General features: G+C 36.9%; 1 protein-coding gene across 2 annotated transcripts; it reads right to left on the bottom strand.

The window, feature by feature from the left end:
- Positions 1-1,937: 1,937 nt before the first annotated feature.
- LOC140155742 (peptidyl-prolyl cis-trans isomerase FKBP4-like) lies at positions 1,938-21,927 on the bottom strand. 2 transcript variants are annotated; one of them, XM_072178687.1, is made up of 10 exons: positions 21,788-21,927; positions 13,755-14,059; positions 13,042-13,140; positions 11,777-11,938; positions 11,208-11,276; positions 9,516-9,694; positions 8,132-8,215; positions 6,784-6,969; positions 5,633-5,878; positions 1,938-5,119 (listed from the first exon to the last, which is right to left on the bottom strand). In XM_072178687.1, exons 2-10 carry the CDS (start codon positions 14,041-14,043, stop codon positions 4,910-4,912), a joined length of 1,524 nt encoding a protein of 507 aa, XP_072034788.1. In that variant the 5' UTR covers positions 14,044-14,059; positions 21,788-21,927; the 3' UTR covers positions 1,938-4,909. The 2 variants fall into 2 exon arrangements, with proteins under 2 accessions (XP_072034788.1, XP_072034789.1); XM_072178688.1 differs by having other exon boundaries at positions 21,797-21,919.
- Positions 21,928-27,898: the final 5,971 nt, after the last annotated feature.

Raw genomic sequence — 27,898 nt, 5'->3', positions numbered from 1 at the left:
GCTGCTATGCATGTGTGTTCCATCTCTATTACGGCATCTATTTGGAACCACCAATCCACTTTATTGACCTGTAAACAACTATAGATCATTGTAGGGTTGACTAAACTACATCACCAAATCATTTAACATGGCCAAAAAAATAAAAAAATTCACGCAAAAAAGTTGAAATTTTGTTAAAAATCGGCTTAAATTGCCCCAAAATGTTCATTTTGTGTCTCAATTCAGAAAAATATGGTGAACTTTTGAGATTTTAAAATGCATAGGCCCTACACACGGATTATAAAATGCATAGGCCCTACACACGGATTATACACGATCGCTAAAGTATACACAAACATGACAAAAAGGGCAAATTTTTGCCATAACAGACATGGCCGGCTCACACAATCGTGCTTGCTTCCGATCCCCAAAGAGGTAAATTCGGTCCTGCATTTACCAGATCTCTACAGACCATGTGGGGGGGGGGGCGTCAAAGAGTTCAATTATGTCTTGTTATGACCTTGATTTGCAAAGCTGGTCTGCTAAAAAAAAGTCAACAGCCTTTGTCAATACCTACAATTATAATGCAGCATCTGCCAAAGGCACTTCATTTTGCCCATCCCAGGAGCAAACTCCCCGTCTAAAATGAGGGCCAGACTGGTGGCTAGCTAAGACACTGAAGTCCAAGACACAGGCGGCCGGGCCTCATCACGGCTTCGGAATGGGGTGGGGTCATAAATATAGGCCTACTGCATGGTGGGTCATAGAATTTTTATACCAAACATAGGGAGGTCATATTTTTTATACCAAAAAAAACCTTTTTAGTTAATCTTTAGTTATATAATTCAACATTTTCACACGCTCTGTGCGCGTTCTTAAAACACTTTCGATCAAAATTTCGTCTGCATGCTGCACGCACTTCTTTATGATTTGATTACAATCCCAAGTTTTTGTCCGTTTTGTGTTCTCTGTGCCATTCAGTACCAACAATGGATCTTTAGTCTGTGTGGGTGGAAGGGGGGTCATAGTTTTCAACCAGAGATAGCGGGGGGTCGTAAAATTTGCCTAAATATACCCCGTGAGCTCAGTACACTCTCAATATAGCCTATCTAGACCATGAGGTTTCCAAACTTGGATCCCGAAAATTTGGCATTTGAGGGAAGGGGAACTTTTGGCAGGAGAGAGGGGTGGGAGAACAGGAGAGAAGGGGTACTAGGAAAGGATTTTGGCACGCTGGGTTTGGACTTGATTATATCGAGCTAATTATCTCTCGAGATAGAAAATATGTGAACGATGCCATCATGGTATCTGGGGATCATTTATTGGTGGTCATATTAAAAATGGTGCCATCTAAGAATTTACAGTGGCTAATGTTAGTTTCAAAATGAGGTTAATTGCATATTTTGGTGCTTGTAATCTTTACATGGTTACATTGATATATTTAGGGGCGACAATTTAAAAAAATGGGGAAATCTTGGATTTTGAATTGGCTAATATTTTTCCCTAATGATTCAATTGGAGGATAACGGCAAATTATAGTACTTGTTTGGCCATTTCATCCAATTTCTCTGTGGATTTGTATTCTGATGGGTAATTTAAATAACAAATTTTAGCCCCCATGCCCTTCGCAACAATTGGGGCTATCTCCAGGAAGGGGGATTTAGAATACGGGTCAAATATGAATTACTTTACATTGCACATCAAACTATCCGTCAAAGTCAAAGGTCAGCAGAGAGTTTAATGGCCATTGACTTAGTTTGTCCTGTATCTCCGAGTCTTTTATCACCATTATGTGGAGCAGGGAATATAAAGTCTACAGGTGACTTTAAGTGCTCTGGAAATCTATCACACTATGAACATAATTAAAAACAAAATTTGATGTTTTATTGGGGTGCAGACAACCTTATTCTTTACATTGAAAAAACCTATTTCCCGAAATAAAGTAGACTGCAAAAGTATTTAGCATTACAAATTCGCCAAACTTCATAATTTATTATATATCATTGGTCACAGATGATGTCCCCTTCTCAGTGACCACTGGCCCAAGACCACAGTTCTATTGTTTTTGAATTGTTCAGCATCCTTTTTTTATTTTTCTATTGTTATATAATTTTGTGTTCACTGCAATGTTGTGAGCTGCATCGAATGAATCAAGGAACTTTTGCAATGATGATCTAACATGACCTGTACTATAGTATATATTGTCTTCATCATACTTTAAAAGTAAATTTTACACAAAGCACTGTTATTATGAATATTTCATACAAGGAAAAGTACCATATTTCGTCAAATAGTCGCCCCCCCCTCAAATAAACGCCCCCACCACTTTTTTCAACCAAGATGTTTCAAAAATGCCGATATTTCCATACTATCTTGTGTAGTAAGCTTACCAAGTTGCTCACATGGTTGATAATAGCAGCAATAAATGGCGAAAATCTGCATCGGCAACCCGGAAGTGAACCAAAAGTCAGTGTCAAAAGTTCATAGTTCGTCATTTTAGCGTGACTTTTAAGCTTACCTAATGATTTTAACGGGAATTGTCATGCTAAAAATGACCTCTAATAAACGCCCCCCCTTGGGAAAATGTAACGCCCCCGGGGGCGTTTATTTGACGAAATACGGTATGTCTAATTGCTCTACCAAAAAGGAATAAAAATCAAAACCACTAATCCCTCCAATTATCCCATGCTGATGCCCTATATAGAGCTATCAACATGGTGTAAAAGTGTGTCAACAGGTTCCATGTTGGTTATATGCCATTATTACATAACAATTTTCTATCTTTTGGCTTGTCTGCTGTGGTTTACCATTGGAGTGAGCTTGTCCAGCTGGGAGTGACATTGGCCAAAGGGGGTAATTACTTATAACTGGGCCTGGATTTATGTCCTTTTTCATAGAGCAAGTGGACTTGAAGTCATGGATATGACCAGTGCACCCTCATACATTGCAAGTCAATTTGTACAAGTACCTCAATACAAGATGCATATTGCACAACAATTAACAAAGGATTAACTCATAGCTTTATCTATTGTTATGCAATATGTCTTACCTTGTGTGAAGAAAATTTGGAACAAACTGACCAAGAGCCACATTGACTTTGTATGGTATCAGAAGCGTAGTGTGAGTCATGTGATTGGAAGCAGTGAACCCGATTGTGGCACACAGGTCAAAATTTTCACTTTGATTGGGGGCTCCCATGCCCCTATGCCACTGTATGTTATGATCATAAGGCCAATTTCTAATACATATATTGTATCTGTCCTTATATGGACTTAGGAACAAGATATTTTATGTAGCAGAGGTGAGTGTGTTCAATAAGATTGTTTGTTTGCTTTCACTTATTTCAAACAAGTAAGAGGAAGACTAAACAATAAGTCGGCAAGTGAACATCTTACAAGCATGATGAATTCAGTGTCAGGAAATGCAGAAGTTTGATATCCCGTGGTGTAAAAACTATTTCCCATACCACATCTCTACTTTACTAAATAACTTTATTGTACTGTAATGACTGTGCTTACTGCTGAAGTGGCAAATTCTCTGTCAGATGATTGCCTTTTGGCAACTTTACTGAGTATCCTGGTGAATTTACTGAGTAGATGTTGTGTACAAATAATAATTTGGGTAGTCAGCAAGTTCACACATATTTGCTTGTTTTAGAAAATGCGCTGATATTTATATGTTTTATTATGTTCTGCCTATTTTATGTCTGACCCAAGCTTAAAATTGATCAAGAAAAAAAATACTTCTCCAAAAGTCATCCAAACAATTTGAAATACATGTAGTTAAAAAACAAGCTCTCTTGGAATGTGTACTAAGTCTGCTACCCTCTACTGCATCAAAATGTCTATTAACCTTTTTAGCAATAATATCAGTACAAAGCCTGCCTTACAATATATAATAGTTTAGTAACATGTTAATTTAACCATGTTCATTTATTCATTATAGTCCATGTAATCCAACTGAGTTGATTGTCGAGTCACATTATTATATGAGAGTCCTACATACTAACATTATGTGTATGTAAATGACTGGATTTGAAGATATTACGAAACTTTTTTGCCATGACATAAGGCCATCTTGTTTGTCTGTTTTTGTTTCCTCCACTGTTAATCCATACTGTTATCAGTATAATGGATATTAGCTATAAGCAATGCAAATAAAATGAACTGAGTTAGAGCTTCATCTTTAGGCTTCCCCTCTGTATTAAGGTCACTCGATTGGCATTGTCTTTAATTGTTTAAGATTCATTTGCCCTGGGTATAAAAAAAGTATAATATATGATCATAATGGACTGCCTGACCTCTCGGGATTACACCAATTAAGTCACACATTTTTAATGATAACAAAGAAATGCTTGTTCATCACCTTGTTGCCTGCGACTGCTTATGAAAGTTCTGTTTATATCCACTCAACTACAAAACATATTTTTAAAGCAATGAAGTTTTCAGCTTCCTCAGTATCAGAACAAAAAACACAATGATTCTTCTGGTGATAAAAGTAGCTCTGAGGTCATATGATAGTGAGTCCCATTGCAGCAAAATATACCTTGAGCCTCTTGCGGGTATTTAAATAAAAGTGAGATTTGCTTTGGATGATTGATTAAAGATAATATAAAAATTATGACAAATTATGATATTTCCTCCTCATATTTAAATTGAGCTTATTTCACAGAACATGCCAGGCTAATTAGAGGTATATTTTGCTGAAAGGGGTCACATATCTTCTTGCTGCTCTTCTGAGCTGAGTTTCATCGTATTTCTGTCATCACCATCCACTTCCAATAGAGATACAGTTTTTTTAACTGTATTACATTGTAACTATATCTCAGTCATTAAACTTGATAACAAGCAAATTCTCACCAACAATAATAAAAAAATAATAGTCGCACACGTTTCTTTCAGTTCACATTGGCCATTTTAAAAGGTTTGGATCATGACTCCATCGGTTGCACACTTTCTGTTGTTGCTTCCACTACCGGTGGCGCATCCCCTCCTCCTTGCTCCTCTGTTGTCTCTGTTGATCCCTCTTCTACCTTCTCACCATCTACTGATGACCCGTCATCTTTCAGCTCCCCATCTTGTGCACCTCCGTTAAAATGTTCAATCTTGGTAGCAAATACATCCTCCTGGCTTTCTTTTGGCTATTTGGATTCAACAAAAAGTAAACAATGCAATTAATCATCTTTCATTGCTGTTAATATTTTGAGTGAATCTCTGAGGAAATTACACGTAGAGCGTTCACGCCATCATGTTTGAAAATAGTATTTTGTAACTCTTGGTTATTTCACCATGCACCCAGCAAACCATACTTGTTTGCAGCTTGCATGTTAAAAGAGGACCCCCGTAATTAAACTTTAGAGGGCTACTTTCAGGAATTCGGGGGCTAAATACCTTATTTATTTTGACTCACAAGCCTTAAAATAATTCCTTTTTGAGGACTACCTTCTATTAAAAAATAATCGCCCCCGTAATTTTATTTGGGGGGGGGGGGAATCGCCTTTGCCCTTGTCTATTTTGAGCTGTCACTCAAGAATTTAGACAGCAAAACAAATACCCTATTTAAGCATCTTTTGGGAAATTATACTCTCCCCTGATATCAATGACGACACTAGCATGTCTAGTTACAGGGACAAGAAACACAGAGCATAACATACCTTAACTACTACAGGCGGTGCGGTGAATTTACTAAACATGTTACTGTACATTTTCCTCTCTTTTTCTTTGAATTGTTTGATGTGGTGAGCGCATATTGCCACTTGATTCTTAGCTGCCTTGTTGTTGGGATCATGCTCTAACACTTTGGAAAAATCAACCTTGGCCAACTCCCAGTCTTTCATGGCTGCTCTCGCTTGTCCACGACGGAAGAGGCCTTTCTCGTTGCTCTCATCCACCTCCAATGCCTGTAAGGTAGGGATGTTAAAATACTTAGTTATGTATGTGTCCTCCACAGAAAGAAAAAAGTTGAGTCATAAATAATAGGCTAAATATTGACCAATGAAATTGGATTCAAAATAGGCCATATTTAACCACTTTCTGGGCTCAAAATAGGCTATTATTATTGAACCACTTTAGGGCTCACTGATGGCAATCAGCAGGTAGACCCCAGATTCCTGATTTACCAATCCACAAGTAACAAGTCAAATCAAGTCGTCTGTCACGTACAAACCTATATGTCCATTACCTTTTCAACTTAAAAAAAATACTTACTACTTGCATTTCAAGCTCCGTATGGACAAGAGATATATATTTGAATCATTGATTAAAATACCTGCATTTACCCTTAACTGAGGACATCCCCAGTTGGCGATGAGTTAACACACCTGATTTTGGGGATTCCTCAATAACATCTGTGTCAAAACATTACAAAAATGTCACCAAGTTCACCCCCCACACAGTTTAGATGAAACTAATCATGTAGCGTTAAAGCCCTTTATGGAAGGGGATATCCCTGTTTGGCTGTGTATCCCCAATTGTGATGTGATCAAGCAAAATCAGTCTATATTTTCTATACACGTGTTTCCTATTGTTTCGGAAACTCAATTGCTCACATCTTTTGAAATGGTTGTCCAAATTCAACGGGGTCTTCTGCAAAATGTAGCTTTGCAAATGCTGTTTAGAGACTTATAAGAAACTGAAAATTGAATATGTCCAACTGATTTTGCTTGATCACACCACAATAACAAGCAAATTTTTCTCATTCATGTCCCCTGTTGGACAGGCAAAACAAATGCCTCCATACAGAGAAAAACACAGTGTGCACAGGGAAAGAGTGTGGTCAAATGAGAACAAAACAGATGTGACCTACCTTATCACATGACCTGATTGCTTCCATGTAATCATCTACTTTAAGGTGTGACATGGCACAGTTAAGATGTCCAGCAAGAAGGAGAGGTTTGGCCTTAGCTTTCTGCTCGTCTGAGAACTCAGAGTCATAGTCCAGATAATTGACAACTTTCTTGTAATGTTTGATGGCTTCTTGGTATCTACCACCCTGAAAATGAATATTAGTTGACAAAATTAGAAAATTCAACATACATGGACTTTTTTCACCACATATGTAGTGTACAAACCTCAAAAAAAAAAAAAGTAAAAAAAAAAGATTGTGTTAGTTTACCTCTGCAAAAGCTTGTAAGTTACCATAGTCAAAAGAGAGAATGTAACACATTGTTTTCTGTACTAATAGATAAACAACAGCTGTCTTTTCTTCTGATCATACCAAAACATATCAATTCTGAAAGTTCCACTTAAAATTTCTTGTTATTTTGTGTGAATTCTTTGATTGATATAAAGAAATAGATGAGAGTATGAAGAGTCTTGCAAAAGACATAATCATTAAATATTTCCTTCTTAATGGTACCTTTAAATGTCACTGGATGACTAATTTAGACAAATGCCATAATTCATTCACATAACAATTAAAATACCGTATTCATTCCAATAACCGCTCAGGGCGCTTAACAAAGTCATTTTGGGTGGGAGCTTATTTTTTACCTGGGTTACCTGATTTTTTCGCAAGGGGCGTTTATTAGAGATGAATTTATGTACCTTATAAAAGGGTCCTGAGACATTCTAGTAGCTTTGCTGATGGAGAAAATGTATTGCAACTTTACACAGAACTTGTAGTCCTCCAGCTATTTCACTGTATCGACGTCTATCTGTCACTTCTACATTAATGGTACCCTTTAGCAAATTGAAAATACCCTGGGTGGGCGCTTATTGGGTCATGGGCGCTTATTGGAACGAATACGGTTCCTGGTTACAAGTTGTTTGTTCATTTCATAAAGACCCTTTCATATATTAATGTGGTCTCACATTGTCTAACAACCTGCTAAGGTAACAGATTTAGGTCACCTAATGTAACTAAAGTATTGTATTTGGCTGCTGAGACACTTGATAGCGGTATTGATCATGACTGGTAATGTAAGATTCATCTGCTGCAATCCGCTGTAGTTCAGTATGGCATAAGCTCTAGACCGGAAATCCTGAGTGTGCTGGTTCGATCTCCACCGCTTCCTATTTTTTGACCCTAGCAATTTACCCGAGCTTTTCTTTGCATTTCATAAAGACTCATTACATTTCTTCCCACTTGTTAACAATTATCCCCAAATACAGCTTTTTAGAAAAGACTGAGAGATGATGGACATGAGATTTACCTTGAAATAAGTTGTTCCCTTTGCTTTAGAGCTTTCTGCTGCCGTTAACCTCTCACCACTATCCATCTCCCAGGACTCTTTGGCCTAAGGAAGAAATAATTTCACACACAATGATTAAAAGTCAGTCAATCAATTCTACTATTTCATACATAGAGGGATAACCTATTCATTTAGTTTTGTGAAACAAAGGATACCGACAAACGCCAGACAGACCCTTCATGTGTGGCATGTGACAGAACTTCTTGAAAGGTACAATGTATGGTGACCCTTTAGAGACAAAAACATACTGCACATTTAAAGACAAAGACACATTGCACATACTTTCTTTCAATTTTATGGAATAACAAGTAGACTGCTTAAGGGGGTACTACACCCATGTGGTAAATTTGTGACTATTTTTGAATTTTTCTCAAAAAATAATTACACACTGGTAACAAAAGTTATGTATATTATTGGGGCAAGGAATCTAATTACTACACTGAAATTTCAGTGACTCAAGACAAGCGGTTCAGTATATATGATAGGAAACGAGAAACATCCTAGCGGTACCTTATTTCTGATCATAAATAACAAACCGCTTGTCTTGGGTCACTGAAATTCCAGTGTAGTAATTGGATTTCTTACCCCTATAATATACATAACTTTTGTTACCACTGTGTTATTATTAGAGAAAAATGCAAAAATAGACACAAATTTATCGAGGGGTGTAGTACCGGTTTGTATTGGAAGGAGATCACTGGCTTGCACAACACTTATGTTGTGCGGTTTGTTTTGGAATGAGATGGGTGTCTCTGAGTGATTATCTTGGGGAATGGAAGTTATTATATTTATGTATTATTTTGGAAAACTTGTATTTCCTCTAAGCCACCACTAGCTTGATATGTCTATTATTAGGGTAACCCCAAACTTCACCCTACCTCATCTCGATCCAACTGCAATTTTTCAAATTGCAATATGACTGTATCCTTTTCTTAAACCCCTGTACTATTGGCTGTAAAAACATAATGAAAACTAGGACATCCGTCGATTCAAGTGTGACTGTGCACACATGCAGGCTGCTCAACCAAGAACATTATGGCATGAAACATTCATCAGCATTAAGTTTCGAGTTTTCTCACTTCCTGATTTTCTCATGAACCCTGGTTAAATTAAAATTCATAGTTTCAACTTCACATACATAACTTATATAAATCACACAATGATACCAACTTTATTACATTTATTCCTGTTTAATAGTGACTACAAACACATGATTGAGAACAAGCATAAAATCACACACACAGGGATGGACAGCAGCAGTTTTACTGTCTTACTCTATTCCATAGCGTAAGACAATTACACTGTTAATCAGAAATGAAGTATTCATTAATAATTTAAAGCTAACCTTCTCAAATGATGTGAGTGTGATATCATACTCCACTATGCTGTCTGGAGGAATGTTGAATTCTTTGTTACCCTCTGCACCAAAGGCATATTTGGGCTTGATCATCAAGTGACATTTTTCTCCTTTCTGCATTTCTTTCACTCCCATTTCAATGCCTTCTATTACATTTTGGTCTCCGCCTGTACAAATACAACAAGAAACGGACAAACATATTTAAGTACAATGGAACGAAATAAAGTTGTGAAATTCCGCAGAATTTTCTGGAATACATGGTATGGACATTTTGCCAAATTGGGGATGAAAATAGCATCACTTTTAATCCACAACATACAATGTGTTTAAATATGTTTTGTGAAGTTTCTTTTTAACCTGATTTCTTGGCATTATTTGTCATGTTTGCAGTTTTGTACATATTTAGGGATTCAATCATGTTTCACCGTTGTTCATCACTGTTTAACAACGATGCGGCCGCCAGGCCTCCAGAAAATTTTCTGCTGTCTGGGAACTTAATGACAAGTGCTGTAAATTTTCTGTGAAATAATTGAAATAGGCCTATGTGCGCATAGCGGACATCACGAGCGCGAAGTCCTAAACACAACTTAAAATTTCAAAGTATTAGCCTACTGTCACCGATTATTGGATGTCGGATGTCGGTAAAAAAATTCAAAAAACAATTTTTTATTTATTTTTAAACATTTTTTTAGAAGTATTCTGCAACTTTGAAGAACCACTGGACCTATTCTGAAGGGCTAGGATTATTCACAGATAATTTGAAAAAAAAAAAATGGAAAAAAAAAACGAAAAAATTACAGTTTGTTATTCTTAATATGCACATATTATAAATGCATGGAAAACCAAGGCATCTATAATATGTGATAGATGAAGAAATAAACATTAGTTAATGGTTTGCATATACAGGATAACAAACTGCAATTTTTTTACCTTTTTTTTTCCTTTTTTAAAATTAACTGTGAATGATCCTGAAATTTCATAATAGGTCCAGTGGTTCTCCAAGGTCGCCGAAAACTTTTGAATAAAAATTAAAAAAAAAAAATTTTTTTTTTTTTTTTTTTTTTTTGCAATTTTTTTCTGTGACCTCTGTGACCTTTCTGGGAACGCCGTTCCCGCGGTTTTTGGAGGCCTGGCGGCCCGTCTGCGTGGTTTACTTCGCGAGGGCAGCTTTAGCTGCCCGAGCGAAGTAAACTCACGCAGACGCTGCCGGACGCGAAGTTGTTAAACGGTGATGAACAACGGTGAAACATGATTGAATCCCTTTCAACAACGAAAAGAAGCTAAATATCGTATAATTCACGATTATTTTACGAGGAATGTCAGTTAATCATTGCCACTCAGCCTTACAAAAACTTCGATGATTTCTCTTTTGATATCAGCAATAAAACTACAGAATAAAACGGCAATGTTTAGCCGCTACCTGAAAAATACTGAATTCAACTTGTAAGCTGGCATACGCACAAAGGTTCCAGGCATGACGAATTTTCTGGCGCTCTCGCGTACGCGTAGTCTCGCTGCGCGTTCACGTATACGCTTCAGTAAAAGTGTGGGTTCATCACGGTTTAACAACGGTTGGCTCCTGTACAAAGGTATAGGAAGAGTTGTTGAAAATTCTATATATAATAGAGAGAGCAAGAAAAAAGTACTCTGCACAATTTTTTTCTACTATGTGATACTTACATTCTCCGATTACAAAGCTGACATCTCTCTCATCAAAAACTTTTTCTTCATGACGACCAATTAGAGAAACTGGAGAAAGAAAAAAAAGATTATCAAAAATGAAAACTAAAAAATCAATGTAAAACATGAAAATTTAATTAGGTTATGCATTACATTGTGTCCCAAATTTTCTGTTACAAAAGCTGGCTGAGTGTAAGAGTTCAAAATCTTATAATTCCTGATATGTACAGAGCAAGAGAGGAGACTTTTTCCACCACTGTGAATAGAGTAGGTGCTCCCTGACATCAGTGGTAGAACATGTTCTCTAATCAAATTTGGTATTCTGTAATAAAGGCTGCATGCATAGTAAACCAGCATTACCCACCGTCCCTTCCAGTGGTCCAGCAAACCCTGACACCATCGGGGACACCATGTGTGTTTTTACACACCAGTAAAAGAGGATGAGAAATCTCAGTGGACATACAGGAGCCATGGACATCAATCAAGAGGGATGACACACTTGCTTGCCATTGCTTACACATAGGTGGTGGGTGTGTGTTTGTGTCTGGCATGCATACATGCCAACTAACCTTGGACTGTGGAATCTTCAGTGGGGTTGTCAAAACCTTCTCCTGACGTTATTATTCTCTTTATTATACTGCCATCTTTGTCTTCAGATATGTCCTCTCCCGTCCAATCGAATAGTTCCACTTCAAATACTAGCGTGGAATTGGGTGGAATTTTACCTTGTTCTGAGAAATTAAATGATACAGGGAAATAAATGATTGTTAAACACATGTCACAAATGGAGAAGAATCTGATTAAATTCTTTGACAATTTAGGCCATAAAAGTTTGTTTCTTGGTGGACTGAAATCCGAAATGCAACATGCATTTTCTAATTAAAACAAATAATTTTAAGTTTGTGCAGTACTGATGGGTTGATTTTTATTATTTTAATAACTTTGTGATTTTGTTTTCACTCCATTTTTTTTACATTCAAATAACACTCTGAATCTAACCAAATGTGGTACACTTGCTCAAAAAAAATTAAATGCACGCTGTCTACGGCAAACAAACATTGGAGTTACATAATTATAGAGTAAACTTTTCACTTGAGCTAATCAGAACCTTTAACTCAGTACTTTTAAACCATTTCAAAGGGGACTCTCTTACAGCACTAAATGGTGTATTTGTTGCTTTTTGCCAGCTCAATCAAGAAGGCTAAAATACAGCATTGTCACTAAGTTCCATAGCCCATCACTAAAGATGAGCTGTAAATGTAGATAATTAGACCTGTGTTGGCAATGTCACAAATATTTGGAACATTTTTTACAGCCTGCATGTCATTAACAGTAATGATTTGCAAAATGTTTTCTAATTTTCATATTTTGGAAAAATTCAAAATCTACAAGAAGCCACTCTTGAAAGGAACAATAAATAGATGACTAAATGAAATATAGGAGGGATAAGATCCTTTTCAAAATCTGACAAATTTGACATGTCCAGCTGTGAGTGATATCATCATACAGAGAGTTAATTTTTTTAATACTTCCAAGGTCTGGGAACACAAGGGTAATGATTAATCGCGTCTCATCTCCTTCCATGCGCCAATGATCAATTGGTCAAACATACTGTTGTCACAATCATTGATCAGCCATCAGTATAATTGCTTAATGCTTATCACTTAGACTGTGCAGTTTAGGCTCTTGTATCCGCTCGATACACAACACATATCGCAAAAGAAAATTCACTTTAGATAGCAATTGCTTCGCAGCAGGGGTATAAATGCCTAAAATGAATTTTACCTGACATTGTTTGATAAATAAATCGAAATGTGAATGTATGTGTACTTACGTCTGTTACCATAGGCATATTGTGGTTTGCAGGTCAATACCGCTACTTCTCCTCTCTTCATGGAAGCTACCCCAATATCCCAACCCTTGATAACTTCACCTGAAAGAGATCAATATAAAAACAATATGATATGGGTCACAGATCTGTTTGACCTTGCAAGAAAACCGCATTTGAACCCATCTCGCTTGGTCAGTGTTGCCGATGCCATATAAACAGTGAAAGAAGCACAAAAGGTGTGGCGAATCCCCAATTGACCTCCCAGTCCGCACCAAATGTCCTTGAGTTTTTATATGAATAGTGTCTTCAAACAGACATGGGGTACATAATACATGAAAAAATATTATGTTGCAGACCGGTAGACTAATCAATGGTCACCCTTCATAATATTTGGTGATGTGATCCGGATAATGGAAAATTGATTCTTACATTGCGTTCTTGTCCACGTAAAAGGCTACAATAACATGCCATCAAAATTGGACATACAACACCCTACCCCTCATGTATGATCTGGACCTCCAATTGTCCACCTCCCTTTTGCAAATTCCTGGATCAGCCATGTTTAGCAGGCATGCTACACCATACCCAAATAAATGTACAAGCATTGCATTTTTCCAGTTGTCCTTAAGGACCTTTTTTAAGATCATAATTAATAACAACACTTTTTAATATTTTTTATGGTAAATTATAAACAAGAACTGAAAGCAACCATTTACCTTTTCCAAGTTTGAATGAGAATTTCTCTCCTCGATCTCTACTGGAATCAAACTTTGCGCCATCTACTAGAGTGCCCACATAATGCACATACACTGTATCTCCTTTCATAGGGCCATCATCACCTACTCCTTCAGTTTTCACAGCTTTCAATACACCACCATCTTGATCTGGTGTTATGTCATCGCCCTGGCCGGCTAGTGGATTAGGTGTGGGTTCTTGCGACTCCTCTGGTTCTTGCAAGTCGATCTCATCTGCCTTAAATTCATCTATCTTAATTTCATCTGCCATTTTCTGTGTTTCAAAGCTATAAATGTATGATTTTAAAAAACAAGGAAAAAGAAATGAATATATAATTATATACATTAATGGACATTCGCTTATAAATTATTTGTGTGATGTAAGAACCGCACACTCAATTCCAGAGGGATTTCAAAAGCAGTTCCATATTTCATGAAAAGCTAAGTATTCTACATACATGTATGAGACTATATGCTGTTTTGTTTTGCAGGCTGCATCCCATGATTTATGTAAAATAATATTAGTAATTAATTTTATGTTTACAAGGCAGTGTATTTATGTTTTGTATGATTTAGGCCCTTGTTTTTTTCTTCCCTTTTTTCTTTTTTCCCTTACTTTCTCCCTTCACTTCTTTCATTCATTCTTTCACCTTTTCTTTCTTTTTCTACCTTCCCTGTCTTTCTTTCATTCTTTCCCTTTTCTTTCTCATTTCCTTCTTTTTTCTCCCCTTCCCCTTCCTTTCTTTCTTTCTTTGTTTCTTCCCTTTTCCTTTGTTTCTTTCACTTCCTTCCTCCCCCCTTTCTGTCTTTTCGTTTTCCTTTCTTTCTCCCTTTCCCATTTCTTCCTTTCCCCATTTTTTCTCCCTTCCCATTCTTTTATCCCTTCACCCCTTTCCTTTCCCTTTGATCCATCTTTTTTTCTTTCACTCAGTCTTCTCTTCCTTTCTTTCTCTTCCATTTGTTTCTCCCTTCCCCTTTCTTTCTTTCATTGTTGCTTTCCTTTCTTTCTTCCTCTTCCTTTCCTTTCTTTCTCCATTCCCTTCATTCTTTTTCTTTCATTCTCTTCTTGCACGTTTTAGTTAGATTTTTTATGTCACTATTGTCAGAAAATCCAGTAAAACTAAAACAACAACTTTGTGACCATCTAAATCAATGAATTCTGCACTTGGCAAGGGCACTAGCATGCTAGCTTTAAAAAAAAGAAGCTGCATCGAATCTGATCGGGCCGATTTTGGAATCGTGTTAACTGATGTTTGCCTTTCATACCTACAGTATATAGAGCTTGAGTCGTGTGAGCGAGTCGAGTAGCCTTAAAGCCTTAATATACGATAATTTTTAGATTTTTCTTTTTTTCTTCCAAAATGATAAAATAGAGTCGTATATATAATAATGTATCTATTAATGACAAAATTGGTGGCGCTATTTAGTTACTGGAAATTACTGTTTCAAGCTTTTAATACAAACAGTTCCTTTTATTGTTTGATAAAATATGTTTATAAAATTTCCTTGTTGCTTGTTTCACCTATTACAGCTGTTTTAATACCAGTATTAATTACCTACCCCTTGCAAATAAAGAAATTATGATTTAGGATAAATAGCGCCATCTATAGTTTGCATTCACTTAATAATGAAGCCAATTCTACAGACATCAAACAATCGTAGAGATTGTTACAAAATGGGCGATTTGTGGGATTTCTACCCTTTTTAGGGGGTCTGAATTCAGAATTTAAGTATCCCAAGACATCCCATCCTTTATGTTATCTTTATTTGATCTATATAAAACCATAATATGCCAACAGCAACACTTTTTCATCCTTGTGTTTACATGGTGGCTGAGGGAAAAGACATATTGTTCGAGTTCACAATAATTTGGGCCATTTTGGGGCGTGTGCAGGATTTTGAGCCTAATTAAGGGAGGCCAATCTAAAAATGTAAGTACCCCAAGCATCCAATACTTTTACTCTATTTATATGATCAACATACAACACAAAAATGCTATTTAGCAACACCTAGTCACCCTTCATTGTCACTAGTTGTTCAAATTAAATGGCTTTATGTTGCGAGCCATGATACAATGGTCTAATTTTCGGTCTCTAATCCCATTTTGAGTGTGCGATTTCATATCTAATGATGCAAGACCCTAGAAAAGTTTTTGATTCCTTAATAATATTGAGTCCCATAGATTAAGAATATCTAGTTAAAAAAATCTACCACCTATCCCATATTGCATTTTCCCCCCTCGAAAATGGTTCATTTTGATCAAAAAATGGGCTGGAGCGATATTGGGGGCCCCGGTCCGACTATGGGGGTCACAAAAAAGTTTCAAATGTGCCTGAATCTTGCCATGGGCAACTAAAGAATGCAACTACATCAAATATACACTAATATTGGTCTTTATTTAATCACCCTGGGCCTCTAAAAATGACAAGTCAAACTTTGAGACTTTTCAGGGGGCCAAGTTTGGCCCCCCGTAAAATATAAACAAAAGCAATGACAGAGCTCGTTGTTTTTTCTTCATCATGTGTATCACCAGTTTTACCAATCCACCAAAAAAGAAGGTTATAGGCTGTAGATGTAAGCATATATAGCACATTCAAAGTGCCTTTTCTTTTGAACATAGAAAAAACCCATTTTTGGCCTTGACGGACGATCTTTGACGAGCCAGAAGTAGAAAATGCAAGTGAATTCGAATTTTTCCTTTCGGACTTATCTTAGTTAAACTTGAATGCACCTTTATACCAAATTTGAGCAAAATCTAAGAGGTATGGTGCAGTGTTTACTCTCTCTGGAAATTGGGTGCGCCAAATGAAACATTTTCTTCCCAAATTGGCCCAATTTTGGCTCAGTAATTCCCCAAATTGACTAATTGTAATACAGCATTACAAATTTGTGTGGGCCAAAAATAATTTTCACTGGGCCAAAATTGAGACATACGGCCTCTGAGTAAACACTGGTATGGTGCCAAAATTATTGAACTGGGCTGGAATGACTCAATAGTTAATATGCTATCATTATGAAAGTTCCTAATTCTAATACATTTGGACGCGAAAAACATTGGAAATTTGCAAAGAAACAACATCATAAACTTCACCTCTATCACTCGAAATATCTCACACTTTTTGGATTAGGACGCCGAGTGCACTGTGCACACGGCCTCAGAGTTAGTCTTCTCGCAGCCAGTTTGGTTATGCTCCTCCACATGTGTGGAGGGAGCGTATAAACTGGCTGCATGCCATAGGAGACTTAAGATTTGCGATCGTTCCGACATATTATCATAATCTGAAAAATTATGATATTAAATCCGTTGGGAATGTTAGTTATAGTATGATCTTCTGAACATAGTCATAGTCATACCACCACATGCTGATCATCTCCTGCATCATGCGCATGCCTGTGGCTACTGTAGGTATCCCAGGCAAACCTTAGTTAACACATTTGCTAGTCAGCGAAATTCGCCGAGACCGGGGCCCAAACACAATGCATATTTACATAGAAATTTGAATTTTTTTTGAGAATAGGTCGGTGAAGGAAACCTACATAAATATGTTTTCTATACTTCACTTGACCCAAATATATGATTTTTAATGGTGATAATCAAGTCGCACATGGAATTTTAGAGGGATTTTGATAGCAGTTCTTCTTCTTCTTCGTTGGTACGTGACGACAGACTACATGTATAGTCCATGTAGAGCCATTAAAAAAAGCTGCTATCGCCATGAGACTAAGATCTAGAAACACCCCTAAATGCTGTTTTGGGGAATTTTGCTAGCACTAGCAGAATCTTTTTGATGAAAGTCAATCTTTGACAAGATGTAACTTTGTTACGGAAAGTGCTATGACAAAAATGTTTTCAGTTTTGGCTTTCTTTACTCAAGGGCTTTAATTTGATATGTAAAATAATCCCGGTGTCATCACTAATATTGACAATGTGTACGCATGATCGTTCCCAATTTCGAGAAAAAAGGGGTTATTTTTAAACTATGTTCGCGAACATAAAATGTACGCGATATTTAAAAAATAGGGTTGTTTTTGACGACGGTGTACTCGAAATTAAAAAATAGGGTATATTTTTGTGAATCTGAGAATGTTGAAATCCCAAGAAATTTTTAACATTTCTTGCTCAGTTTACTCCCGGATTTCAAGTTTTGTGAAACTTTTGTGCCTTCCCAACATTCAGCAACTCACTCGGTTTGTTTCTGGGGTTTGTTTACACCGATTACATTACTAGGGACTTCCTAGTTTGGCAACTGTGTTCTTGGTGTGTGTTCTTGAAATGTTAAAAGGGTGCTTTTGTAAAAGTGTACTTGAAATGCTAAAATAGGGGTAATTTTCAAGGCTAATTTGTACCCGTTTTTGTGTAAAATAGGGGTAACAAATGCTGAAAATGTTCTTGAAACCGCAAGCAAAATAGGGGGTATTTTTGACTTTGGGAGCGATCATGCGTTACGCCTTTGCATAGGCAGTGACAACACCGGGAAAATAATGCAGTTTGATGGCAAATTTGAATTCACCTAGCATTCTGTCGGTCTGTGCCACGTCACTTCCGGTTGATGATGCGACTCACGGTCGAGTGAAAACAAGTCCCTGATTCGATTTTTGTTGATGATATCTGTCATTGGTGTTATGTAAATTTCGATCGCAAATAGTCAGTGGAATCAAACAACCGTTTCTAAATCTTCAGAGTGGAAGAAACTTACTTGATTTACCGTTTAGGCCAAATAAAAAAATAAACATGTTTCACGTCCCCTCCGCTTCCTTTTTGAGGTTTCCTCAAATATATTTTATTTTTGAAATTCAGTTACAACTTTTCAAAAAATATGTCTAGGAAGTTGGGATGCAATCTATAGCCTTGTTAAGATACAAGAAACACTTTAGGAAGGTTTTGTGATCATTTGGGGTGTAACTCTCAGAACAACAAATAAAAAAGGGCCTCCTCCTTTTTCCAGGCATTATTGTATATGCTAAAACAGCTCTAAGTATGGGTATTTACACCAATTTTGCGATAAAAAATAGAAAATAAAAAGCCCCCTCTTCTCTTCCTCCTTTTTTTCGAAAACCCGGACGTGAAACATGTTTTATTTTTTTACTTGGCCTTATATACTGTCAAACTTAAAATTAAATTCCATGGTAGAGTGTGGTTTTTTCCGAAATTGAATGTCACTCCAACAACATCGCTATGTAGCCTCCTTCACAGCCGGTTATCTGTTGTTTATAACAAACCGTGAGCCACATGCAGTTTGGGCCCGAGACTAGAGATAGCCCGGATGTTGGACCGACAGAATACCTAGCTACTGGCTTAGACTGCGGAACTCAGTCCTCAATGATAGTCAGTCATTTATCTTTTGGTCGTTATATGACTATCATTTGAGGGACTGAGTTGTTATAATATATCTTCCGAGGTGCAATTTCAGACAATAGCTGGGGATTAGTGGGGCAGAGGTTATCTATTGAATCCTTTCATGACCACTGAAGCATAGTCAAGTCTGCCAAGGACACTCGGCACAAATTGAAAGACCATCACAAAAGAATGCATGCATGTCAGGTCATCGACACCAATTTGGTGTTTGTTATGACACAAATTTTGTGTCTGTACTTATGCACCTCGAAATATGTACCTTAAAGTCTGTATCTACTACTGGCTAGCCTCTTACTAGTACATAAATGCTGTATGAAACTATAGCCAAAATATTAAATTCTCGATCATGAGAGCCAACTTGAGTGCACGCACAGTTATTTGCGCCCGGCGTACTACGCAATTACCGGCGCTACGGCGCAAACACAGCTTTTGAGAATTGACCAATCACACGGTCGTTGCTAGGCAAGGTCAAGGTTCGGTCATGCAGGTCGCGAGATCGTGTTATTCTATGAAAAGTACGCTGACGCAGAAGGTACATCCTCTCATGATCGAGAAATTGTTATTTTGGCTATAGTCAGAATAATCAGAGGAAACAGGACGGTTCGCACCCTTTCAATTTCGGACCCGTGCACTTTCGCCCCCTTTCAATTTCGCACCCGTGCACTTTCGCCCCCTTTTTAAACCGCGGGTAATGTGCTGCTGTTGATTGATGATGCACGATCGATCGCTTCAACTCCCGGCGGTACAGTGGGGTGTTGTATGTGTATAGTATTGGTTGACTTTTGAGTGTTGATTGTCTGTTTATATTATTAACATTGTTATTATCTATATTATAATACGCTATTCTCTGTTTGTCTGTCTGTTTGTCTGTGACTGCTAATGTGAGGCCGTGGTAGGTCGCACAGGGCTCAAACTCGGTGGGTGGGTGTAGTTCTGTCCTGGCAAGAAGAAGTTTATGTTCGTTAAGTCATGTGACCCGGGGCCCCCTCCCAGGGGTCATCTGAGGTCAAATTACTAAAAACTGTCATATGGGCATGAAACTTGGTCATACGGGCTCAAACTTCGGTGGGTGGGTGTAGTTCTGTCTTAGCAAGAAGAGGTTTATGTTCGTTAAGTCATCTGACCCCGGGGCCCCCTCCCAGGGGTCATCTGAGGTCAAATTACTAAAAACTGTCGTATGGGCATGAAACTTGGTAGGTACAGTCAACATTTAGAGCTAAAATTTTGGAAGGTCATTAAGGGGTCACCCGAGGTCACCCAGGGGTCATCTGAGGTCAAATTACCAAAAACTGTCATACGGGCATGAAACTTGGTGGGTACAGACAACATTTAGAGCCAAAATTTTGAAAGGTCATTTTGGAGTCATCCAAGGTCATCCACAGGTCATTTGAGGTCAAATTAGTCAAAACTTGTGTATGAGTATGAAACTTAATGGGTATAAACAACATTGAGAGCCAAATTTTTGGAAGGTCATTTGGGGTCATCCAAGGTCACCCACGGGTCATCTGAGGTCAAATTAGTAAAAATTGTCGTATGGGCATGAAACTTGGTGGGCACAGTCAACATTTAGAGCCAAATTTTTGGAAGGTCATTTTGGGGTCGTCAGGGTCATCTGAGGTCAAATTAGTAAAAACTGTCGTATGGGCATGATACTTGGTGGGTACAGTCACCATCAGCCAGGTAATCGCGCCCAGCCGAGAACCGCCAAATATGGGTAACCGCCTAGTTATTATTATTATTATCATATTATTATTATTATTATCATCATATTATATTATTAAATTAACTTTGTTTATATGTTTTGTGTTACTACCCCATTGGATGTTGTGTCATACTTTCATTGTTTTTAATTTTATCCATTGCTTGTTGACACTTGTATCCTTTTGGATACATCCTTTGGTCGTCAGTTGGAACAAATTTTCACTGTTTTTATACAATATAATTAATAATTAAATATAAATTTATTATTATTATTACTATTTATTATTATTACTATTTTTATCATTGAATTCTAATTATTTCATTATTTTGGGTAAGCCTGCTGCTAAAATATCTGGCCTGTAATATATACTGAGAAAAAAAAATCGTTCCTCTATTTTGTTATAAAATATCCTTTCTTTCCTTCATTCCCGGGTTTATCGTGACTTAATAACTGCATACCCGACGGCCCCAGCACTATAAACATACTACGCCGCACCGCCGGGAGTTCAAGCAATCGATCGTGCATCAATCAACAGCAGCACAATACCAGCGGTATAAAAAGGGGCGCGAAAGTGCACGGGTGCGAAATAGAAAGGGGGCGAAAGTGCACGGTCCGAAATTGAAAGGGTGCGAACCGTCCAGCATTCTAATCAGACCCGGCAGAACAAAATATTAATTTCTGACATGATCGTGTTCTCAGTGTTCTGGTAGTATGAAACTATGTCATGATCATAATATCTGGATCACGTTCATGCATGCATGCATGAAGGCTGCCTTTGAACATCTTATCTACATTGTCTTAGCATGCAATTGCAAGCCAATTAGTTACTGAATTCATGAATTGCAATCATGCAATTGCAATGTTGTTAATACTCACTGCCATTCGGAAAGCAAACTTCCCTTTCTGCAAGTCACATTAAGAATATATTTCACATATGCATTAGTAACTACTACTCACCGTACGTACTTGATATGAATCTTTGATCTAAAATAATACCCTTCTTTTAATTAGCAAATTTATCCAATCAAAGTTCACTCTTTGTTGAGCATCATGCATGCATGTGAGACAATTTTCCCGGAAGGATGTCAGCCTTTTGTAATCCAGAAATCGCCGGCATAAAAATTCCCTTTAAAAGGAACAGTCTGTGTACAGTCCACAGAATTAAAGATGTTCAGTAGGCATAAATCATCGAGATGATGCATAAATCATCAAAATTCAGATTTTGGTACCTTTATTATTATCAGATGTGCTGCCATAGTCTGCTAGTGGTTCAGCCGAAAGCCGTGTATTTAAGACAAAATACCGTAAAATGGGATAGGCCCTAACTTTGGGCATTTTTCAGAGTGAACCACTGCGAGCTGCGTCCAAATAAAACCAATTATATTTCTAATTAACTCTTTTTTATGACATAAGGGTTCCCCTCTACACCTTCAAGTTGAAAAAGATTTTTTAATAAGGGTCCGTTCATAAACACTTGTTAGGGGGGGGGGGCTGATCAGTGCAAACAAAAAGGGGGGGGGGGGGGGCTGAAAATGTTTGACCCTCCTAAGGGGGGAACCTTTGTTTCCAATGGACATTTTATTGTGAAATTTTTTTAATGTATTCCTTGTACAATGAAATTTCACAATAAAATGTCCATTGGAAACAAAGGTGAGAGGGCAACACATCATTTTTTAACGATTATAATCGTCGATCGTACTGCGATGCACCGTTAGGTAATCCTGTATGCCCGCGCCCTCTTTTGGTTACTTGTTACGCTGTTATAATCTGATCTGATCATTGATATGCTGCTCGTATACAAGGAATACATTTTAAAAATTTCCACATAGCCCCCGCATGAAAAGTATTTAATTATCTTTGTAATCACTCAAAAAGCATTTTGTGAGTTTACATCCGAACTAGGTGCTGTTAAATTTTTATGAGCCTTTTTATTTTACATGTAAAGTCTATGGGTGTGACGATTAGAAATGGAGGGCAATATTGAAAAACCCTCATTTTTGGGTCATTTTAGACATCAAAATGCCCATAAAAAAGAATAGCACTTAGTTCGGATGTAAAATTCACACACAATGCTACCTGTGAGTACAAACATAATTAAATACATTTCATTCGGGGGCTATAGCAAAAACAAAAAATGTCCTATAATTATGTATACCTTACCGGTAATGGTTATGAAACAAAGGTGGGGGCCCTGAAAAAAATGACCAAAAATTATCCTGGGAAAATTGAGTTTATATGCTTTTCTATGGGGTTGACCGATAATTTCCATGTCAAAAAGGGGGGCCCTGAAATTTTTGAGATCTCAAAGGGGGGGGAAATGTTCGCGATGAATTTTTTTTGCATCAGGCCCCCCTTACAAGTGTTTAGTGTTTGTGAACGGTCCCTAATTTTGTAAGGGTGCCCTAGGGGTAAAAAATAGCCTGGCCAAAGTTACCCCGCTTTGGTCAGAGTATTACATTCCATGAAGGAAAAAAAAATTGATACGCTGTATATGGGCAAGTTGTTGTTTTTTGTGACATTTGACCCCTTTCAAAATTAATCAAGCACACATCCTTGCTCACAAATATCGATTTTTATTTTTTCTGAAAAAAAATGTAAAAAAATGCTCATTTTTGGTCGTTTTTTCGTAAACTTCAAGGAAATTGGACATGAGCGATTATTTCTTCCAAACATATTTCTTAACAAATTGACACCAAATATGACTAAAAACAATATTGCTGTACGAAAATATGAGCATTTAAAAAAATATATTTGACCGACCAAAGTTACCCCGCTGACCGAAGTTACCCCATTTCACGGTAGGCATTTACATGAATCTGTAATTTTAATTTATATAGCCTATCCAGTAGACCTATCAAAATTTAGCCGTACATGTACAGTACAATTAATGGGGTCTTATGGGGCTGCTTCATCAATACTTGTTTTTGTTTTCGTTTTGGCCAATTTTTTCATTCAAAAACAAACCATAATGTATTCCATTCAACATGTTCAAGTAGGGTACATTTATCTCGATGATTAAATCCTTTGTTATACTCTCTATAGATAATCCAGTGGTGCATGCAAAATAACAGTTAATATTAACACTGAATAAATTAAATAAACACTTACACAATGGATGCATAGTCATTAGTCAATTTAATACTATAATGTGTTGTTAGGAGAAGAAAAGGCTATTAGGTCACCGTATGTCAGGTTATAGGTCAATTGGTTCAGGTCAAATTTAAGCATCAATTTTGAATACACATGTGAGAGTCTGTGATCGGGGGGGGGGGGCACTTCCATGACAGATATGCATCATGTGCCTCGGGATAGACCCCCTTTTTCAAACCGGCTTGTACCCAATGACCCCCTTTTTTGTTTATGGTCCTACCTATTACTCAATGACCCCTTTAAAAAAAATTCATGTACTCAATTACCCCCTTTTCTATTTCCTGCTATACCCAATGACCCCCCTTTTAATTCCCAAATTTAGGTGGTATTTGTGTTCTCCTCCAGAATGATGAGATTTTTCACATTTCTAAGGTGGCCAAGTTGTTTTTACGCAGTTTGGCACTTATTTATGTGTACTTAATGATACTCTTTTGGCAATCCTGTACTCAATGACTCCCGTTTTACTTTTTGTTACCCCAGTGACCATCCTTTTTTCAAAGTTTCATACCGAATGACCCCATTTTTATTCAGGTTGTGTACTGAATGACCCCATATTTTTGTAATTGTACATTTGACCTGAATGCATGCATACTTTTAACATCCCTGCCATTTCAGATAGGGAGTGCCTCCCCGGGTCTGTGATATCATAATGAGGCATAATTTTAATATTCTGTCTTTAACTGGATGTCGAGAAGTGCAAGGTGGATATACTAATATACCTTGGGATGTAAATGGTGAGTACAATTTAGAATGCCTAGTCGAGATGGATTTCACAAATAATTATAAAATAGTTACCAAAATCACAAAAGTTAAGCTTACGGAAAACTACCCAATATGGTGGTATAGGTGACAAAAATACAATTTTTTTCAACATTGCTGTAGTATGGTTGTGGTAACCTGTTACCTATGGCTTAATTAAGTTTCTGTGAAATAATGTCTCAAGTTAAAAATGCAAAATATAGCTCAACATTGAAAATAGAAGCATTTTAACCAGTTCCTTTTTGATAGTTGTGGAGCACCAAGTTCATGAAGTCATAAAAGAAATCAGGAACCACTTATTCCCATTTTACATATCAACTTTATTTCCCTAATGAGTTAGCAACACATATCCAAAATTTTAACGAAATCCGTTGATAGTAAGCTTTCCAAAATGAAGTGAATTTAAATCATCAGTGATGTACCACCTTTTGGCTTCTACTTTTAAAAGCATGTAAGCTACGTTGATACCGATGCCACCAATAAAACGAGAAGATTTGCCCTTCATTTTGCATACCACTTTGTCCAATTTTTTTTGTAATTTCTTCACAAAATGCAAAAAAATGCAAAAAAATCCTTCCTTGATCTTCGAGTTTTTATAGAACATCAATGACAAATCTCATCGGCCACAGCATTGATCTTCATCTTTTTATATGATACGATTCACTTGAAAGAATTTCCTAATATTCCCATCATATCCTTGATCTTCGAACTCTTATAGAACAGTGGACTTCGGTTGTATATATAAATGCGCATATATAAATGCGCACGTGACATCTACAAGTCGCCATACCGTATTAAACGATATAAGGTACCCGGATGTACATAAACTCCCCGTGCAAAAGTATAGGGAAAATGACAGGTCGCAAGGAAATTGCTTTTGCAAAATAGTGGCATTGATTGCAAAGGGTAAAATAACTTGACCCGAAAGATAAACTCTTTATTAACGTTTTCCATCACGGAAAAAAATTAACTACGGAAAAGCTAGATATAGCTGATTTACAAACTTATATTTCATAATTTCCGTGCTAAATGGGCGTGCCAATTGGCCATATCTATGACGTAGTGCTGGTTTCATGATCATGCTGCTTGCCGCCGAGCGGCGTGACACACGCGCATTGTAGACAAACAGACACAATCAAGACTTGTGAATGGCTGATAAGTCATGCCTCTTGTCGCAACGGCATGAAAGTATGAAAGGGGACATGATTGGCTTTAAGGTCAGAACTGTGCAGGCGGCGGATGACATGATCGAGCCGGCAACTTGTGAAACCGCCAGGCCGTATGGCATTTTCCAATATAGTCGGTTAATTTTGTGGGGTTCATTATCGAACCCCAACGGTTTTAGCTTGTATTTATATTATTTATCAACATAGGCCTATTTGTTTGTGATATTTCAAGCGTTTTAAAATTTCAAAATAATCCCATTCAATTACACGGTTGACGATGAAAATTTACTGAATTTAGAGAATGCAATGCGGCCACCACCTGGAACTGTGGTCGCAATTTCAGTGATTGACAGTGAGGTAACACGAACATGGCACTGGCCATCTGGTCACGTGCGCATTTATATATGCGCATTTATATATACAACCGAAGTCCACTGTAGAACATCAATGAGAAATAAATTTTAATCTCATCCTTCAATTTTTTATGTTATACAGTTCACTTTCAACGATTTCCTAATATTTCCATCACATCTTTGATCTTGGAGCTTTTATATCATTGTAAAACAAATAAATGATAATCTCATCCGTCACATCCTTGATCGTCATCTTTTTATATGAAACGATCCACCTTAACAACTTCCTAATATTCACATTACATTCTTGACCTTCAGTTCGAGTTTTTATAGAACACTAATGACAAATCTCATCCGCCACAGCCTTGATCTTCATCTTTTTATATGAAACGATTCACTTTTAACAATTTCCTAATCTTCACATTATATCCTTGATACTCGAGTTTTTATAGAACATCAATGACAAATCTCATCCGCCACATCATTGACCTTCGTATTTTTATATTCACATTACATTCTTGATCTTCGAATTTTTATAGAACACCATTACAAATCTCATCCACTACATCCTTGATCTTCAACTTGTTATATGAAACGATTCACTTCTATCAATTTTATCCTTGATCTTTATAGAACATCAATGACAAATCTCATCCGCCACATCCATGATCTTCATCTTTTTATATGAAAGGATTCACTTTAACAATTTCCTATTCACATTACATCCTTGATCTTTGAGTTTTTATATGACATCAATGACAAATCTCATCCGCCACATCCTTGATCTTATTATTTTTTATACAACACGATTCACTTTAACAATTTCCTAATATTCACATTACATCCTTGATTTTTAAGTTTTTATAGAACATCAATGACAAATCTCATCCGCCACATCCATGATCTTCATCTTTTTATATGAAATGATTCACTTTAACAATTTCCTAATATTCACATTACATCCTTGATCTTTGAGGTTTTATAGAACATCAATGGCAAATCTCATCCGCCACATCCTTGATGTTCATCTGTTTATATGAAACGATTCACTTTAACAATTTCCTAATATTCACATTATTTATATCCTTGATCTTTGAGTTTTTATAGAACATCAATGACAAATCCCATCCGCCACATCCTTGATCTTCATATTTTTATACGATACTATTCACTTTAACAATTTCCTAATATTCACATTCGATTTCCTATTATTCACATTACATCCTTGATCTTTGAGTCTTTATAGGACATCAATGGCAAATCTCATCCGCCACATCCTTGATGTTCATCTTTTTATATGAAACAATTCACTTTTAAAAATTTCCTAATCTTCACATTACATCCTTACATCCTTGATCTCCGATTTATTTTTATAGAACATCAATGACAAATCTCATCCGCCACATCCATGATCTTCATCTTTTTATATGAAAGAATTTACTTTAACAATTTCCTAATATTCACATTACATCCTTGATCTTTGAGGCTTTATAGAATATCAATGACAAATCTCATCCGCCACATCCTTGATCTTCATATTTTTATACGATACGATTCACTTCAACAATTTCCTTTTCACATTACATCCTTGATTTTTAAGTTTTTATAGAACATCAAAGACAAATCCCATCCGCCACATC

This window comes from Amphiura filiformis, chromosome 6 (assembly GCF_039555335.1).
Source record: "Amphiura filiformis chromosome 6, Afil_fr2py, whole genome shotgun sequence".
Lineage (NCBI taxonomy): Eukaryota > Metazoa > Echinodermata > Ophiuroidea > Amphilepidida > Amphiuridae > Amphiura > Amphiura filiformis.
Note: the sequence above shows the minus strand (reverse complement) of the source record. Positions and strands in the feature narration are given on the sequence as shown.

Coding starts and splice junctions, on each gene's coding strand:
- LOC140155742 (XM_072178687.1), bottom strand. CDS start 14,043: ATGGCAGATGAAATTAAGATAGATGAATTTAAGGCAGATGAGATCGAC. Junction 11,939..13,041: donor ATATGCCTATGGTAACAGAC/GTAAGTACACAT, acceptor TTAATTTCTCAG/AACAAGGTAAAATTCCACCC. Junction 11,277..11,776: donor TGAAGATTCCACAGTCCAAG/GTTAGTTGGCAT, acceptor TTCTTTCTCCAG/TTTCTCTAATTGGTCGTCAT.